This window comes from Cetorhinus maximus, chromosome 12, assembly GCF_964194155.1.
Source record: "Cetorhinus maximus chromosome 12, sCetMax3.hap1.1, whole genome shotgun sequence".
Taxonomy (NCBI): Eukaryota; Metazoa; Chordata; class Chondrichthyes; order Lamniformes; family Cetorhinidae; genus Cetorhinus; species Cetorhinus maximus.
Genome location: NC_135890.1, coordinates 124278412 through 124296298, shown reverse-complemented (window position 1 = coordinate 124296298; position 17887 = coordinate 124278412). Strand labels below are relative to the sequence as shown.

General features: G+C 45.2%; 1 protein-coding gene across 1 annotated transcript; it reads right to left on the bottom strand.

Moving 5' to 3' along the window:
- Positions 1–221: 221 nt before the first annotated feature.
- On the bottom strand, positions 222–17743 carry LOC144687949 (N-lysine methyltransferase KMT5A-like). Its single transcript, XM_078554594.1, has 8 exons — positions 17585–17743; positions 17222–17316; positions 11616–11775; positions 9679–9922; positions 8645–8732; positions 8388–8447; positions 7802–7992; positions 222–1029 (listed from the first exon to the last, which is right to left on the bottom strand). The coding sequence occupies exons 1-8, from the start codon at positions 17586–17588 to the stop codon at positions 819–821; spliced, it is 1053 nt and encodes a 350-aa protein (XP_078410720.1). The 5' UTR covers positions 17589–17743; the 3' UTR covers positions 222–818.
- Between the last annotated feature and the right edge of the window lie 144 nt (positions 17744–17887).

Below are 17887 nucleotides of genomic sequence, written 5' to 3'. Positions count from 1 at the left end.
CTATCCTTTCCTATTGTGCAAGATGGCAGATTTGTGCAGCCACTCCATTAATTTGTACCGAGAACTGGATTACGATTATTCAGCGCTGGCTCATTACAGTGGGCTGAAGGAGACCAGTATCCCACTGAAGTATATTCAAACAAAGAGTCTCGAGGAGAGAAGGTGTTGAACACTCCATCCACACACTCAAATCACCAGTAATGACAAAAACACTCCTGCAATGCAATTAAGTCACAGAGTTTATTTAAATATTCTTCAACATGAAGCTTCTGTATACGAACTTTAAATAGCTGTTTACAACAGACGCACAGGCATATGATGTGAAGCCCTGCTTTAAAATTGATTCCAAGCTAATGCAAATAAACGTTCATACTTCGTATTCTGTAACGTCCAATTGCAGCTTCCAGTTGGAAGTGACACCAAATTCATTATCCAGAATGTGGAGGCTAAAAATGGTTCATTACTTGATAAATGATACCATTTGATCTCTTAAATAGGCAAAAGTAGATTTATGATTCAGAGCACAAAGCAGACCTAGGTTACTAATACTGTACAACAGCTGGACATTCTTGAATAGTTTATATAAAAAACACAACCTGCCTCATGACTGCGAGCTCCGAAAGCACACTTGTGTACAAAATATACAAAAGCATTAAGATATAAAAGTTTTAAAGATGCCAGACCACCTCCTCAGCAGTGCTCGTAGAATCCAGTTGTCTCTTTTGGCGATCTTGATTAAGTGCTGCATCACAAATCAGAGCAAGCATCAAACCAAATACTTTAAATAGTTATGCTCTTTTAAAACTTTGAAATTTGGCTCACTGCTTCAGCCAGGGATGTGCAGCAATTGATGCTTTGCTTCTGTCTCCATAATCATAAAGCAGCTCCTCGCCCTTTGCAATGTCCCGAGAGGCAACAAGTATAAGGTGAGGCTTCCCATCAATGTTATGTAACTTAGTCTGACAGTTCCCGTTCTTGCTGTGATTGATCAGGCGACCGAGACGCGTAGTTTCCTTCGTTGCATCCACACTAAAAAAAACATTTAAACTAATGACATTTAGAAAAAAATATCCTCAAAAGGTTACAAACAGCAGGATTCCAGGGCACAACAGTTACATAGAATTTCCAGCACAGAAACAGGCTATTCAGCCCATCTGGTTTATGCACAAACCTCCTCACACCCTATACATTTTGCTCTATCAGGATATTCTTTTTCTGTTTTCTTCCTTATGCATTTGTCTAGTTTCCCCTTAAATGCGTCCATACCTTGGCTAACTCCATATGGTAGCAAGATCCACATTTTAACCCACTATCTGGGTAAAGCAGGTAAACTATTCAAATGAATGAATTCTGGACAAAAATCTGAATACTGCAAGATTCCCAGCAATTTGAGCTGTAGTCTCAAGGTAACTCCTCGACAGAGATGAAAGAGGTTAAAGTGACATTGCTCCTGCTCCTATTTCTTATATTTAAAAGAGACTACATGTTCTACATCTTAAATAAAGAGAGCTGTCAAAATTAGTGTTCTGATAAAAGTCTCCAATGATCACTCTCAAGCGGAATTAATTTGTGAATCATACTCCACATAGCACTGAAACCCAGAGGAAGCTGGGAATATAAAATCTGCCAATAAAACTATTGCATGTATAGAGAGAGAGCCCTTTCCATCTTCATTGCCAGAGTGTGTGGATTCATCTTAAGAAATACATTGCTTCTGGAAGAGAAGATCAGATAAACCTACGTTCATGCTTCTTTTGAAACAGATGATGCTGTGAAAAATATTTTAACAACTCCACTAGTTGTTCACACAGCAGGATTAAGATTTTCCAGTCAGCTATTTGCAGTTCTGATCCAGCCTGAGTTCATTGATGACCAGCTGCGTCTGGAGAGAATTAATGCTGTACTTTTAAAAATTCATTCATGGGATGTGGACGTCACTGGCTAGGCGAGCATTTATTGCCCGCCTGTTATTCAGAAGGCATTTAGGCCAGATCAGGTAAGGACAGCAGATTTCCTTCCCTAAAGCACATCATAAAAACCCAAGATAAAAGCAAAATACTGCAGATGCTGGAAATCTGAAACAAAAACAGAAAATGCTAGAAAAACTCAGGAGGTCTAACAGCATCTGTGGAGAAAAAAAAACAGTTAACGTTTCAAGTCTGTATGATTCTTCTTCAGAGCTCTGAAGAGGAGTTATACGGACTTGAAACGTTAACTGTTTTTTTCTCTTCTCCACAGTTGCTGTTAGACCTGCTGAGTTTTTCTAGCATTTTCAGTTTTTGTTTCATAAAAACCCACCTGGTTCACTAATCGGCAATGGTTTCGTGGTCATCATCAGACTCTTAATTCCAGATTTTTATTGATTCAAATTTCACCACCTGCCATTGTGATATTCAAATCCAGGTCCCCAGAACATTGCCCTAGGTCTCTGGAATACTAGTCCGGTGACAATACAACTATGCCACCACCTCCCCCCTAGGTGCCAGCTCACATGATACACCTGTAATACTGCCACTACTCCACTTTGTACATGTATTCACTCCATTGGATAGAGCACACTCATTAAAGTGCCTTTGCATTTCTGATCATTGAAAGTGAAGCTTAAAACAACAGAAGCAAACAAAGTTAGATATTGTGGATGCTGGAAATCAGAAATAAAAATGGAAAATGCTGGAGACATGCAGCAGGTGATGTGCTATAGCAGTTTGCCAAGCCTCCTCTGACAGCACCTTCCAAACATACAACTGCACCCACCTAGAATGACAATGGCACCAGGCGCTTGGGAACACCATCACCTGAAAGTTCCCCTCCAAGTCTCACACCATCCTGACTTGAAACTATAGCACCGTTCCTTCACTGTCACTGGGTCAAAATCCTGGAACTCCCTCCCTAACAGCACTCTGGGTATACCTACACCACAGGACTGCAGCGGTTCAAGGAGGCTCACCACCACCTTCAAGGGTAATTAAGAATGGGCAACGAGTGTTGGCCTTGCCAGTGATACCCATTCTGCGAACAAATATAAAAATGTCATTGATCTGAAACATGAACTGTTTCTCTTATAACAGAGGCTGACTGACCTACTGAGTTCCTAGTATTTTCTGCTTTACTGAAAGCAACAGAACTAATTGTCTTTAAAATCTACTTCTGTCCATGTAATGGAGGGTAAAATATTGTTAGTTACAGTCAAGGCCAAAGTTGGGATGTGGGGTCAGCAATGATGTGCTGCAATGTTCAAAGTTTAAAATGTTCATAATCTACTAGCTGATCTCCTGTGGTACTACACCTGGAGGAATGGGAATTTTAACTTTTACTGCCCTGCCCTACAATCGTCCAACAATAAAGTTTAAAATAATCCCAAGCGACAACAAGTGTGAGGACAGAACAAATACATAAAGTGAACAGCGCTGGCAGGAGGGAGTGATTACAGTGAGCAAAGTTTACATAGGCAAACTCGATGAAGGGACAGCAGAATTTATAATGGCAAAATTAACAGGAAGTGCATGCAGATTCAAGGGCCTGGATTTTTGGTCCCGAATCAGGTAGCTGGAGTTAGGAAATTTCCCCAGCTCGCTGCACCCATCTTGGGAAATAAGCGTCCTAAATGGACAGAATGGAGTTGGGCCCACTGCCCCAGGACACAGATCAGAGGCAGTCACTGAGACTGCTGAGGTGGGCTATTTAGGAGGCCAACCTCTTTTCTTTAGCACTTGGTCTTGGTTGTTTTCTTTAAAATTAGGACCCTTATAGCCCCTATGCCAGCTAAGTGCCAACTCATGCCCCCTGCACTCACCACCCTTTGCCCTTACACCCTCAATGACATCTCACCCAGTACCCACCAAAGACCTTAGGAGCCATGCTGAGATGAAATAAAATAAAGTTCTAAACATTTATTACAGGCTTCACCATATATAAAAATCCCTCCCATTTACAAAAGCCCATTTAATACGTTTAAAACCTAAGTACTTTATAAAACAAACGTTTGTATTCATAGTCCCACAAAGAGACAAACTATGAATTTACAACCCCACCCACACGGTGATAATGGCAGGTTTGGGGGAGGCGATGGCAGAGTGCTAGCCATGGCATAATCCAGAAACCCAGAGTAATGCTCTGGAGACCAGGGTTCAAATCCCAACATGGTAGATGGTGGAATTTGAATTCAATAAAAAAAATCCAGAATTAAAAGTCTGATGGTGACCATGAAACCATAGTCAATTGTTGTAAAAACCCATCTGGTTCACTAATGTCCTTCAGAGAAGGAAAACTACTGTCCTTACCTGGTCTGGTCTACATGTGACTCCAGACCCACAGCAATGTGCTTGACTCTTAACTTCCCTCCGAAATGGACGAGCAAGCCACTCAGTTGCATTAACCGCTACGAAATCTCAAGAAAGTAATGAAACTGGACGGACCACCCATCATTGACCTAGGCATTGGAAAGGACAATGGCAATCTCAGCCCTGTCGACCATGCAAAGTCCTCCTTACTAATATCTGTGGGCTAGTGCCAAAATTGGGATAGCTGTCTCACAGACTAGTCAAGCAACAGCCTGACAGTCATCCTCACGGAATCATACCTTACAGATAATGTTCCAGACACCACCATCACCATCCCTGGTTGTGTCTTGTCCCACCAGCAGGACAGACCCAGCACAGTGGTATACAGTCAGGAGGGAGTTGCCCTGGGAGTCCTCAACATTGACTCCAGACCCCATGAAGTCTCATGGCATCAGGTCAAACATGGGCAAGATAACCTCCTGCTGATCACCATGTACCACACTCCCACAGCTGATGAATCAGTGCTTCTCCATGTTGAACATACTTGGAGGAAGCAATGAGGGTGGCAAGGGCACATAAGGTACTCTGCTGGGGGACTTCAATGTTCATCACCAGCAGTAGCTCAGTAGCTGCTAGGCTGGGTCTGTAGCAGGGGTGAGGGAACAACATACTTGACCTCATCCTCACCAACCTGCCTGCCTCAGATGCATCTGTCCACGACAGTATCTGTAGGAGTGACCATTGCAGAGTCGTTGTGGAGACGAAGTCCTGCCTTCACATTGAGGATACCCTCCATCGTGTTGTGTGGCACCACCACCATGCTAAATAGGATAGATTCTGAACAGATCCAGCAACTCAAGACTGAGCATCCATGAGGTGCTGTGGGCCATCAGCAGCAACAGAATTGTACTCAACCACAATCTGTAACCTCATGGCCCAGCATATCCCCCACTCTACCATTACCATCAACCTAGGGGATCAGCTCTGGTTCAATGAAGAGTGCAGAAGGGCATGCCAGGAGCAGCACCAGGCATACCTAAAAATGAGGTGTCAACCTGGTGAAGCTACAACACAGGACTACTTGCGTGCCAAACAGCATAAGCAGCAAGTGATAGACAGAGCTAAGTGATCCCACAACCAACAGATTAGATCTAAGCTCTGCAGTCCTGCCACATCCAGTCATGAATGGTGGTGGACAATTAAACAACACACTGGAGGGGGTGGCTCCACAAATATCCCCATCCTCATAATGGGGGAGCCCAGCACATCAGTGCAAAAGATAAAGCTGAAGGATTTGCTATAATCTTCAGCCAGAAGTGCCGAGTGGATGATCCATATTGGCCTCCTCTGGAGCTCCCCAGCATCACAGATACCATCACTTTAGCCAATTTGATGCACTCCGCAAGACATCAATAAACGGCTAAAGACACTGGATACTGCAAAGGGTCTGGGCCCTGGCAATATTCCGGCAATAGTACTGAAGATTTGTGCCCCAGAACTTGCCGGACCCCTAGCCAAGCTGTTCCATTACAGCTACAATACTGGCATTTACCTGGCAATGTGGAAAATTGCCCAGGTATGTCTTGTACACAAAAAGCAGGACAAATCCAACCCGGCCAATTACTGCCCTGTCAATCTACTCTCGATTATCAAGAAGAAATGGAAGGGGCCACCAAAAGTGCTCTATCAAGTGGCACATGCTTAGCAACTCACTGGCACCCAGTTTGGGTTTCCGCCAGGGCCACTCAGCTCCTGACCTCATTATAACCTTGGTTCAAACGCGGACAAAAAAGCTGAACTCCCGAGGTGAGGTGAGTGACTGTCCTTACATCAAGGCCACATTTGACCAAGTGTGGCATCAAGGAGCACTAGCAAAACTGGAGTCAATGGGAACGGGGGGAAAACTCCCCACTGGTTGGAGTCATACCTAGCACAAAGGAAGATGGTTATGGTTGTTGGAGGTCAGTCATCTCAGCTCCAGGACATCACTGCAGGAGTTCCTCAGGGTTGTGTCCTCAGCCCAACCATCTTCAGCTGTTTCATCAATGACCTTCCTTCCATCATAAGGTCAGAAGTGGGGATGTTCGCTGATGATTGCACAATGTTCAGCACCATTCACGATACCTCAGGTAGTGAAGCAGTCCATATCCAAATGCAACAAGACCCAGACAATATCCAGGCTTGGGCTGACAAGTAACATGTGTGGCACACAAGTGCCAATCAATGACCATCTCCAACAAGAGAGAGAATTTAACCATCACCCCTTGATGTTCAATGGTATTACCATCACCGAATCCCCCATTATCACTATCCTAGGGGTTACCATCGACCAGAAACTGAACTGGACTAGCCATATAAATACTGTGGCTACAAGAGCAGGTCAGAGGCTAGGAATCTTGCGGCAAGTAACTCACCTCCTGACTCCCCAAAGCCTGTCCACCATCTACAAGGCACAAGTCAGGAGTGTGATGGAATACTCCCCACTTGCCTGGATGAGTGCAGCTCCCACAACACTCAAGAAGCTTGACACCATCCAGGACAAAGCAGCCCACTTGATTGGTGCCACATCCACAAACATTCGCTCCCTCCACCACCAACACACAGTAGCAGCAGTGTGTACCATCTACAAGATGCACTGCAAGAATTCACCAAGCCTCCTCCAACAGCACATCTGAAACCCACGACCACTACCATCTGGAAGGACAACGGCAGCAGAAAGATGGGAACACTCACCATCCTGACTTGGAAATATATCGCCATTCCTTCACTGTCTCTGTGTCAAGATCCTGGAACTCCCTTCCTAACAGCACTGTGGGTGTACCTACACCACATGAATTGCAGCGGTTAAAGGAGGCAGCTCACCACTACCCTCTCAAGGGCAACTAGGGATGGGCAATAAATGCTGGCCCAGCCAGCGAAGCCCACATCCCATGAATGAATAAAAACATTGTTGAAAGCAGCCAAGCGTCAATAATGCTATAATGATAGCAATTTAGAGTTATGTCACCAGCTATTGAAATTGCAGAAGTTTTTTCCCCCCCCCAATTCCCAGACACAGGCTGTCAGTTTTTTTTTAAAAAAAAGAGTTGACCCTTTAAATCAATTGATAACTTGACAGTTCTATAGACCTTAGCTGCCTTTCAGAGCATTTACAATCTCTCTAAAGGTTTGTAACTCCTTGCACTTCAGGATAAGGCCCTCGCTCCAGTGAAAACGGGGTCTGTTTGAACTCAGCACCAAGTTCAAATGTCCCTGCTGCATTTGGGTTACCCACATGTGGACGTCACGTCCCGCCTACCCCACCCCATTGCCCCTCCCACCTGTGGCGAAAATAGAACCTGGTGGAAATGGGGCAGGACTTTGGCACCAGGGTCTTGCCTACCATTCTGGATGGTCCCCAAAGTCTCCACTACTCCCACGAAAATCCAGGTCAAAATTATTATATAACCAGAGTCAATGCTGATGGTGAATTCAGCAAGTGTAGCCTAACAGAAGGGGAGGAGAACAGGAGGAGGACTCACCAGTAAGTTTTACTGAGGTATTGAAAGTAGTACATGTAGCAGCCAGTGGAAGGATCTTGTGCGTACTTAGCCTCTCGACTCTTTGCATCTGTAAATTCAATGAGGTCTCCATGGTATTCCACCACAAACTCTCCACGTTGAAAAGGTTTTGTGGCCATCACACCACGACCTTTCCCATCAATTATACCAACCTGTAAGAATGAAGACAACAGTTAGAAGAGGGCTTGTCCAAGAGTCACTGACTAGCCACAGGTGAGACGATGGACAATGCTTCAGCCTCAAGCACTAATACAGAAAAACACGATACAGGTAAATGGGGAGGGGGAAATCAGACGTACACTGCCCATCTCCTAAGCCATAGGTGTCCTAGAATGCCAATTAGTGCCAGCTTAATGCAGGCCCAAATCCACTATGCACTGGACCGCTGGTCAAGTTACTTACACATCATAACCTTACAGTTCACACATGGCAACATCCTACCAGCCTGGGCTGGCTTTGAAGTCATGACTTTGGCAAACCCACTGAACCACCCAGACTCCCAGGCAAGTCAAGTTTTCATGTCACACTTTCCATATTTCAATGTTACCTTCATTCCTTCTTCCTTCCCATTGCGAATCAGATCATCGATTATTTTCTTTTCTTCTGACTATTGGGAGAATAAAAAAAAAACAGATCCAGTCGATGGGTCTTTGGAATTTCCAGTGTCAGTCTGTGCGTTGTACAGTAATGGTTTCAAGCCAACCACCCATCCCAGCAGCACCAGGCAGTATGGAGAGTGACTCATGTGACTTTAAATTAAGACTTGACCCCCTTCTACACCAAGGGTTGTTAATAAATATTTACCTTCAGCTGCCCTTCACACTTCCTGCAACTTCTGCGAACAGGATAATAATCAGTGACCTTACGATTCTGTCCTGCTGAGTTTTTCACACTGATGGAGATGGGATAAAAAAAAGAACAAAACAGTCAGAAGCAGCACAGAATTTGCAGGATGGAAGCCAGAAAGGTTCACCTGCCTTCATCTCCTAAATGATTGAACGGGAGTTACTTCCCCATCCCAGCACATGGCTCAGCTGAGGCAAACACACCAGCAATAAGATCCCACCCAGGTACTTCAAACGTTTGGGCAATATCTTTTGTGGAAATTGCCTTCTCCCTCCCCACAGCTTATACAATTGCTCAGTTAGAAATTAAGCGCACCTCAGGGGATGATACCATTGCTACTGTACCAACATAATCAAGTCAAGGGGCGGGGGGTGAAGATGTTGGAACTCCAAACCCTCGCTCTGTTCAGTTCACATGACCCTGAGCACAGAGGCTCCTGTGTGTCCCTGAATGAAGTGCTGCCAAGGTTGCAACATTTAGTCTTGATCAGCCGTCCGAAAGAGCACAGCCAGTGGCCTGGAGGCAAGGCGTTGCCTGCTGCCCAGAGCCATCTGATCTAAAATAAATATTAGGGATTTGACAGAAATACAAAATTACACAGCATAGGAGGCCTTCACCCTATCATGCACATGCTGCTGGCCCTTTGATAAAGCTGTCCAGTAATCCCAATTCCCTGCTTGTTCCCCATAGCCCTGCAAATGTTTCCTAATTTTTTTTTTAAAAAAAAAAAGCATTTATACTATTCTCTTTTTGACGTTACTATTGAATCTGCAACCACCACCCTTCCAGGCAGCGCACTGCAGATCACAATTTGCTGAGTAAAAAAAACTCTCCCCACCTCCCATAATCTTAAATCCATATCCTGTGATTATCATCAATGGAAACAGTTTCTCATTCCCTACACTATTGAAACTAGAGGCAATAGACTTTGCTACAGGAGAAAAGCTCAAATGCAGGTGATTAACAAAGTCACTATGCAGTGTTTAACTTACCCTGTGCGTTTTGTAGACTTCCCTTTACCTTTCCGCTGAACAGGTTTTGCATTTGTTTTAGTGCCATTCTTGCCCACAGAAAGCTGAGCAGTAGGCTCATCCTTTATAGCAGTCTCACAGCCAGTGTGTGTGACAGTTGCTGCAGTCTCTGCTCCTTCCTCAATAGCCACATTTCTTTCACTGTTCAGCTCCTTAATGGACTTAGTGGAACTGTCAGCATCAAACACACAACCGTTTTGTTCATCTGCAGGTATAACAGATTTGAAAATTACAAGCCTAAATTATTAAAAATAAAGAATTAACTCAAAAAAAGCCATTCTGCTCACACAGTAACCAGCCTTATGTTTCTGTCTCCATGAAACGAAGATGCCCAAATCTCTCATCAAGAGCAGAAATAAAATGGGAAATAAAAAGACTAAACCAACAATAACTAAAAAGGAAATTATTTAAATACTTGAAAAGGAGAATCTTGCAGGACTATGGGTTAAGAACCAGACGTGGAACTAGTTGAATAGCTCTTCCAAGGAGCCGGCACAGGCATGGTATGCTGAATGGTCTTCCCAGTTGCATGATTCGATATAATTAATATATCTTGAAATAGAACAATCCTGGTCTGTGGCTTCAACATGTTGGAAATGGAACCACACTAGTCTCAATTGTTATTCAAAGGCTAACTCGAGCCCCTCCTCCAGAACAGATTGTGGCATGATTCACTGCTCCACTTGCTTCTACATCATTGACTAGTGGAGTCTGGTTGGAATAAATAATTCCATGCCTAGCTGGGCAGTTAATCAGCTGGAAATCTGACCAACAAACCTCTCAAATCTCACATTTGCATTAAGGAACACAGTTGGACATTTGACTGAAGTGCTTTATAAGGCTGAGGACTACATGATACACACTGCTGTTTGGCACTGCTGCAGAGCTGTTCCACTTCCTTGAGGCACGATGTTACAGCATAACAGGAGACAAAGCCAACCCAACTCCAAGAGTTAAAAAAAAAATCCATTAACTGAGCTCTTTAAAATGATAAAAGGAATACTGTATAATGGGGTCTCTGAGGGCAGGGCCCAGAACAAGGGGCAGAAATGTAAAATTGGAGCAAGGCTGCTCAGGGGCGATTTCAGAAAGCATTTCTTCACATAAAGTGAGGGGGATGGGGGCTGTTGGGCATGATTAAAATTTTCAATACGTCAATAGTTAAGATTGTTAGGTAAAGGTATCAAGTGATTATGGATCACAAGTAAACCAACTCAGAGGATACAGGTCAGCGATGATCTAATTCATTGACAGAACAGGCTGGAGGGCTGAATGGCCTCCTCCTGTTCCTGTGTTTCTCTTTGGTTTGACAAGTGCCAGACTGAATTTAAAAATGCTGCTGAGTTCTTTGTTCTTCAAGGCACTGCTAAATTATAATTGGAATAGATTTATTTAAATAGGTGGAATAGATTTATTTAAATGTGTAGAACTTAGGCACTGGGTGTTTGAATTTTAAACTGGAGCTTCCTGCCATACAAGGGGAGTTCAAGCCAAGCAGCATGCACATAGTAGGCCTTACTTGAAGCTGTGCTCAGCGACCAGACTCAGGCCACTAATAATGCACCATTACAGCATAGCATGTAGCAGGCAAAAATGTAAGCCATTCAACTCAAAATAAACCAACAAATAATTACATTACATTTGCATTTTGTTAACATCTCACACCGACACAAGTATTCTGGCCTCATGGATTATCTGGATCCCGATGTACAATGCATTTCTGTAATTATATAGCATATGTACAATCTTACCCTACGAAGCAACACTGTGTTTAACGTCCTGCACCAACCATTATAACGATACACTAAGCAAAAATAGAAGCCTCCTGAAACTGAAACTGTGTTTGCTTTCTTAACAGAAGTGCTCCCGAAACATCTGCAGCTGTTAACCTCGCATACCTCCTTCCTCTTTCTGCATTTCACGTTTGACAGTACATTTCACTTGGAACTTCATTTGTTTATTTGAAGCAGAGTTTTCATCTTGTAATGGGGCACGAGGAGTAGGGGTTTTTGCAGAGCTCAAACGATGATGAACCTTTGATTTTACATGCACATTCTCCTGGTGAAACACATACATTGTTTAGGAAGAAAGGGAAGGAACTTGTTTGTACAGCATATTTTGTGTTCACAGGTTGTTCCAAAGTGTTTCACAGCTAATGAATTACTCCTGGAATGTTTTAATGTAGACAAACAGAATAGAATTTTGTAAACAGTAATAAGATAAATGCCCAGTTAGGTCAAAGTGACCATCTCAATCAATTAGATATTACTTATAATATTAGACACAGTCAGCAACAACAGGCACTGCTGCTTGTAAACAACTGGTTACTGGAGTAGAACGAAGTTACCACATTGTACAGTTAGCTAGGTCTTCCCACTTCAAAAACATCAACATCTTAGAGTAATTAATTTAAATGAGAATTTATAATTTTTGAAGATTGGAATGAAGCAGAAAGTTCTGCACCATGAACTATCAGTAGAAAAAAACTTCTCAAGGTGCATCACAGATATCCAATCGGACAGAAGTCAACAGCACAATGCTTAACAACAATGTCATTTCAACATAAAACATTGATGTTTGCCATTGCTTCTCAAGCATAAAGGTAAAAAAAGGGACAAGTATAAAGCTACAATTAAATTTCAGGTTTCAAGTAACACCTACAAGCTCTGAATGACCACCATGGACCATTAACCTAGGCTGAGTGTTTATAGTAACTACTTTATCATCAACACTAAAGTGCGATACTAAAGATTTTCCCTGTGGTCAGTGGAATTTGAGTTAATCTCAGTGGAAAGCCAGTTGCAGGATTATGGATATTGGAGCTTCTGTGCAGAGTGCAATACAAGGGATGACGTTACAAAGGAGGGATCTGTACCGTTGGGACGGTCTCCACCTGAGCCGATCTGGGACCAATGTTCTAGCGAAAAGGGTAAATAGGGTGGTCAACAGGACTTTAAACTAGAAAGTTGGGGGGTGGGGGGGCGGGGGGGGCACTCCAAGAAGTATGACTAATGGGAAACAAAGCAGCAGGTTAGCGTGTGGGGGGGCTGGATTCAACTTCATGGAAAATTATGAAAAAACTGAAAAGAAAGGAGAGCTCAGGAGAGGCTATTAAAGTCTCTAGAACACAAAATAGGACAGAGTGTTTGCAAAGGGCTAGGAATCTAACTTCAAACACATCAGATAAAGGGACGACAACGAGAACGGGGACAGGAAATACAAAACTGAAGGTGTTGTATCTGAATGCACGCAATATACGAAATAAGGTAAATGAGCTTGTGGCGCAGTTTGAAATTGGCAGGTATGATGTGGTGGGCATCACGGAGACATGGCTGCAAGGGGATCAGGACTGGGAGCTAAATATCCAAGGATATACATCTTATCGAAAAGATATGCAGGTTGGCAGAGGGGGTGGGGTTGCTTTGTTAGTAAGAAATGAAACTAAATTGATAGCAAGAAATGACGTAGGGTCAGATGATGTAGAATCTGTGTGGGTAGAGTTGAGGAACCGCAAAGATTAAAAAACTATAAAGGGAGTTATGTACAGGCTCCGAACAGTAGTCAGGATGTGGGGCACAAGATACACCAGGAGATAGAAAAGGTGTGTAAGAAAGGCAAGGTTACAGTGATCATGGGGGATTTCAATATGCAGGTAGACTGGGAAAATCAAGTTGGTAGTGCATCCCAAGAAAAGGAATTTATGGAATGTCTACAAGATGGCTTTTTGGAGCAGCTTGTGGTGGAGCCCACTAGGGAACAGGCAATTCTAGATTTAGTGATGTGTAATGAGGCAGATTTGATAAGGGAGCTTAAGGTGAAGGAACCCTTAGGAGGAAGTGGCCATACTATGATACAATTTACCCTGCACTTTGAGAGGAAAAAGCTGGAATCAGATGTAACGGTATTACAGTTGAATAAAGGCAACTACAGAAGCATGAGGGAGGAGCTGGCCAGAATTGACTGGGAGATGAGCCTAGCAGGAAAGACAGTGGAACAGCAATGGCAGGAGTTTCTGGGAGTAATTTGGGAGACACAGCAAAAATTCATCCCTAGGAAGAAGCAGCATACTAAAGGGAAGACGAGGCAACCATGGGTGACAAGGGAAGTCAGGGACAGCATAAAAGCTAAAGAGAAAGCATACAATGCGGCGAAGAGCAGTGGGAAACCAGGGGATTGGGAAGCCTACAAAGACCAACAGAGGACAACTAAAAAAGAAATAAGGAGGGAGAAGATTAAATATGAGGGTAAAAAGGGTAAAGGAGAGGCAAAAGTGGAAATTGGGCAGCTGGAAAATGACGCTGGAGAAGTAGTAGTGGGGAACAAAGAAATGGCAGAAGAACTGAGTAGGTACTTTGCATGAGTCTTCACGGTGAAAGACACGAGTAACATCCCCAAAGTTCAAGAGAGTCAGGGGGCAGAGGTGAGTATGGTGGCCATTACCAAGGAGAAGGTGCTAGGAAAACTGAAAGGTCTGAATGTGGATAAATCACCTGGACCAGATGGATTACACCCCAGAGTTCTGAAGGAGATAGCTGAAGAGATAGTGGAGGCGTTAGTGGTGATCTTTCAGGAATCACTGGAGTCAGGGAGGGTCCCAGAGGACTGGAAAATCGCTAATGTAACCCCCCTGTTTAAGAAGGGAGTGAGGCAAAAGACGGGAAATTACAGGCCGATTAGCCTGACCTCGATCGTTGGTAAGATTTTAGAGTCCATTATTAAGGATGAGATTTCAGAATACTTGGAAGTGCATGGTAAAATAGGGCAAAGTCAGCATGGTTTCATCAAGGGGAGGTCATGCCTGACAAATCTGTCAGAATTCTTTGAGGAGGTAATGAGTAGGTTAGACAAAGGAGAGCCAATGGATGTTGTCTACTTGGACTTCCAGAAGGCCTTTGACAAGGTACTGCACAGGAGGCTGTTCAGTAAGATAAGAGCCCATGGTGTTAGAGGCAAGGTACTAGCATGCATAGAAGATTGGCTGTCTGGCAGGAGGCAGAGAGTGGGGATAAGGGGGTCCTTCTCAGGATGGCGGCTGGTGACTAGTGGAGTTCCGCAGTGGTCAGTGTTGGGACCACAACTTTTCACTTTATACATTTAATGATCTAGATGAAGGAACTGAGGGCATCCTGGCTAAGTTTGCAGATGATACAAAGATAAGTGGAGGGACAGGTAGTATTGAGGAGGCGGGGAGTCTGCAGAAGGATTTGGACAGGTTAGGAGAATGGGCAAAGAAGTGGCAGATGGAATACAACGTGGGCAAGTGTGAGGTCATGCACTTTGGTAGGAAGAATAGAGGCATAGACTATTTTCTAAACGGGGAGAGAATTCAGAAATCTGGAGTGCAAAGGGACTTGGGAGTCCTAGTCCAGGATTCTCTTAAGGTTAACTTGCAGGTTGAGTCGGTAGTTAGGAAGGCAAATGTAATGTTGGCATTTATTTCGAGAGGACTAGAATATAAAAGCAGGGATGTGCTGCTGAGGCTTTATAAGGTTCTGGTCAGACCACATTTAGAATATTGTGAGCAATTTTTGGCCCCGTATCTCAGGAAGGATGTTCTGGCCCTGGAGAGGGTCCAGAGGAGGTTCACGAGAACAACTCCAGGAATGAAAGGCTTAACATATGAGGAACGTTTGAGGACTCTGGGTCTCTACTCGATGGAGTTTAGAAGGATGAGTGGGAAACTTATCAACCATGATTGAATGGCAGAGCAGACTCGATGGGCCGAATGGCCTAATTTCTGCTCCTATGTCTTATGGTCACCACCCTATTGAGCTAAAACACCTGCATGTAAAGAATCTCAAATATATCCTAACCTCACAACTGGAAAGATATCAATTTATCAGTTCAAATTACATAATTTCTTTAATTAAAAATATGGCCTTTGTAAACTGTACAAATGTCAATCATCAAACCAAAAACTGACTACAATAATTTATCAAAATACAAGTACATGACTTCCACCAGGAAACCATTAAAAGCATCAGTTATTAGATGAATTTAAAGCCATGTGTACCCATTTATATTTATTGCAGCTGCTTATTGCTGCAGCTTTTGAGGATCATACTTCACAATTCCATTCATAAATAGAGCCAGTGGAAGAAGATTAAAAATGTAACTGGATTTATAACATGGGTCCCCAGAATAATTAAACAGTTTTTCTGGGGGTGGTGGGGGAGTTAAACATCACATTCTGCAGTTTATCCATGAAAATGACTTCTCTGGGACATTGCTTAAACTTAGGGGCTGAGAGAGGTGGAGACGGAGACCGGAGAGCTGTGGTGAAGAGCACAGCATACTGATAGAGAGAGGTCCCTCTAGAGGAGGAGCTAAAGCACCAAGAGGGCAAGTTCATCCTATGCCCAGGGCATTTCCCCAGACACCAATGAAGCAGCTGCCGCCGACTGGCAGTGGCTCAGCTGCAGTGCCACACAGGCAGTGGTACCAGAATGTGATCCCCTTCCCCTCGGGGGCAACCCACCCCCCCTCCCTTCCCCTCGGGGGCAACCCACCCCCCCTCCCTTCCCCTCGGGGGCAACCCACCCCCCCTCCCTTCCCCTCGGGGGCAACCCACCCCCCCTCCCTTCCCCTCGGGGGCAACCCACCCCCCCTCCCTTCCCCTCGGGGGCAACCCACCCCCCCTCCCTTCCCCTCGGGGGCAACCCACCCCCCCTCCCTTCCCCTCGGGGGCAACCCACCCCCCCTCCCTTCCCCTCGGGGGCAACCCACCCCCCCTCCCTTCCCCTCGGGGGCAACCCACCCCCCCTCCCTTCCCCTCGGGGGCAACCCACCCCCCCTCCCTTCCCCTCGGGGGCAACCCACCCCCCCTCCCTTCCCCTCGGGGGCAACCGCCACCTGGCAGTGGCTCAGCCACAGTGCCACACAGGCAGTGGTACCAGAATGTGCTCCCCCGCCCCTCAGGGCAACCAACCGCACCCCCCCACCCCCCACCCCTCCCCGTCAGGGCAACCCCCACCCCGGGGGGGGGGGGGGGGCAATCAGAGCTGGGCAATAAATGCCAACCTCACCCACAAACAGCAGAATGATTTTTTTTGGGGCTTAAACGATGGAGGCAAATATCTAAAGAATTAAATCTACGTTTTCCTAAAATTAATTTTACAAAGTCAACCCTTGTTGTCTCGAAGATTGAAGTTTTTAACGCCGGTTTGTTTTAATTGCGGTTTATAACTGGAGGTGTAAACCCCGCCCGCGGTCTCCACACAAACATTTCCAGGACAAGTAGAAATTATTAATTAATTGATTATTTATTTATTTATTGGGTTGTTTGTTTGTTTGTTTATTGAGGCCCAGCGACCACCCCCCCCCCCCCACCGGGGGCCGCGTCCTCCAGCCCAGGGTCAGGGGGGAAAAGCGCCTCGAGCCGCCTCACCCCCCAGGCCCGGGCTGTCGAGAGCGCGGCCCCAGCGGGGCCCGGTGTCTCCCCAAAGCCCCCCTGTCACCCGGTCCCCCCCGCCGCGCGCGCCGGTCCCCCCCGCCGCCCCCATACCTCACTCATGACCAGCTGCTGGTTCTCCTTGGCGGCCGCCACCTTGCCTCCGCCGCTTTTCTTCCCCGCCCTTTGAGCCGCGGCCTGGGTTTTCCCTGAAGGATTAGAACATGTTGATGAGAAATCTCAGCGAATGGCGGGGGGATGGAGGGTGGGGGGGGGGGGTGGAAAGAGGCCCGTTTTCCCGACTGGAAACAGGACCTAACAACCCGGCGGCCTCCGCCACCTTAAAATTTACCGTATTTACCCGAATCGCCAGCCACCAACCCGCAGGGCCGCCCGCAGCCACCAGGGGGCCGCAGTTCGCGTACAACATAAATGAGATATTTACGTAAAATAAATAACAGGAATGAAAAACAATACCCATTTTACTGGCAAAAAAAATTGCCCGAAGGAGCAGGAGGCAAAAAGGAACAAGTTCGACTCTTTCTCGAAGAACACAATTTATAAATTGCTGCAGATTAAGCGGCTCAACACCCTTCAGAAGCCATTTAAATGCCCACTCTGCTCTCCAACCTAACTTTGTTCAAATTTCCCTCAGCCCGCCTTTGATTGGACAGAATGTGCACGCATCTCAAGCCGCCACACCGGATCCTCCATAACGGTTGGATCATCGAACTGTCAATCAAAGGCGTTCCCCGCCCCCTGCGCTCATTGCACCCCCAA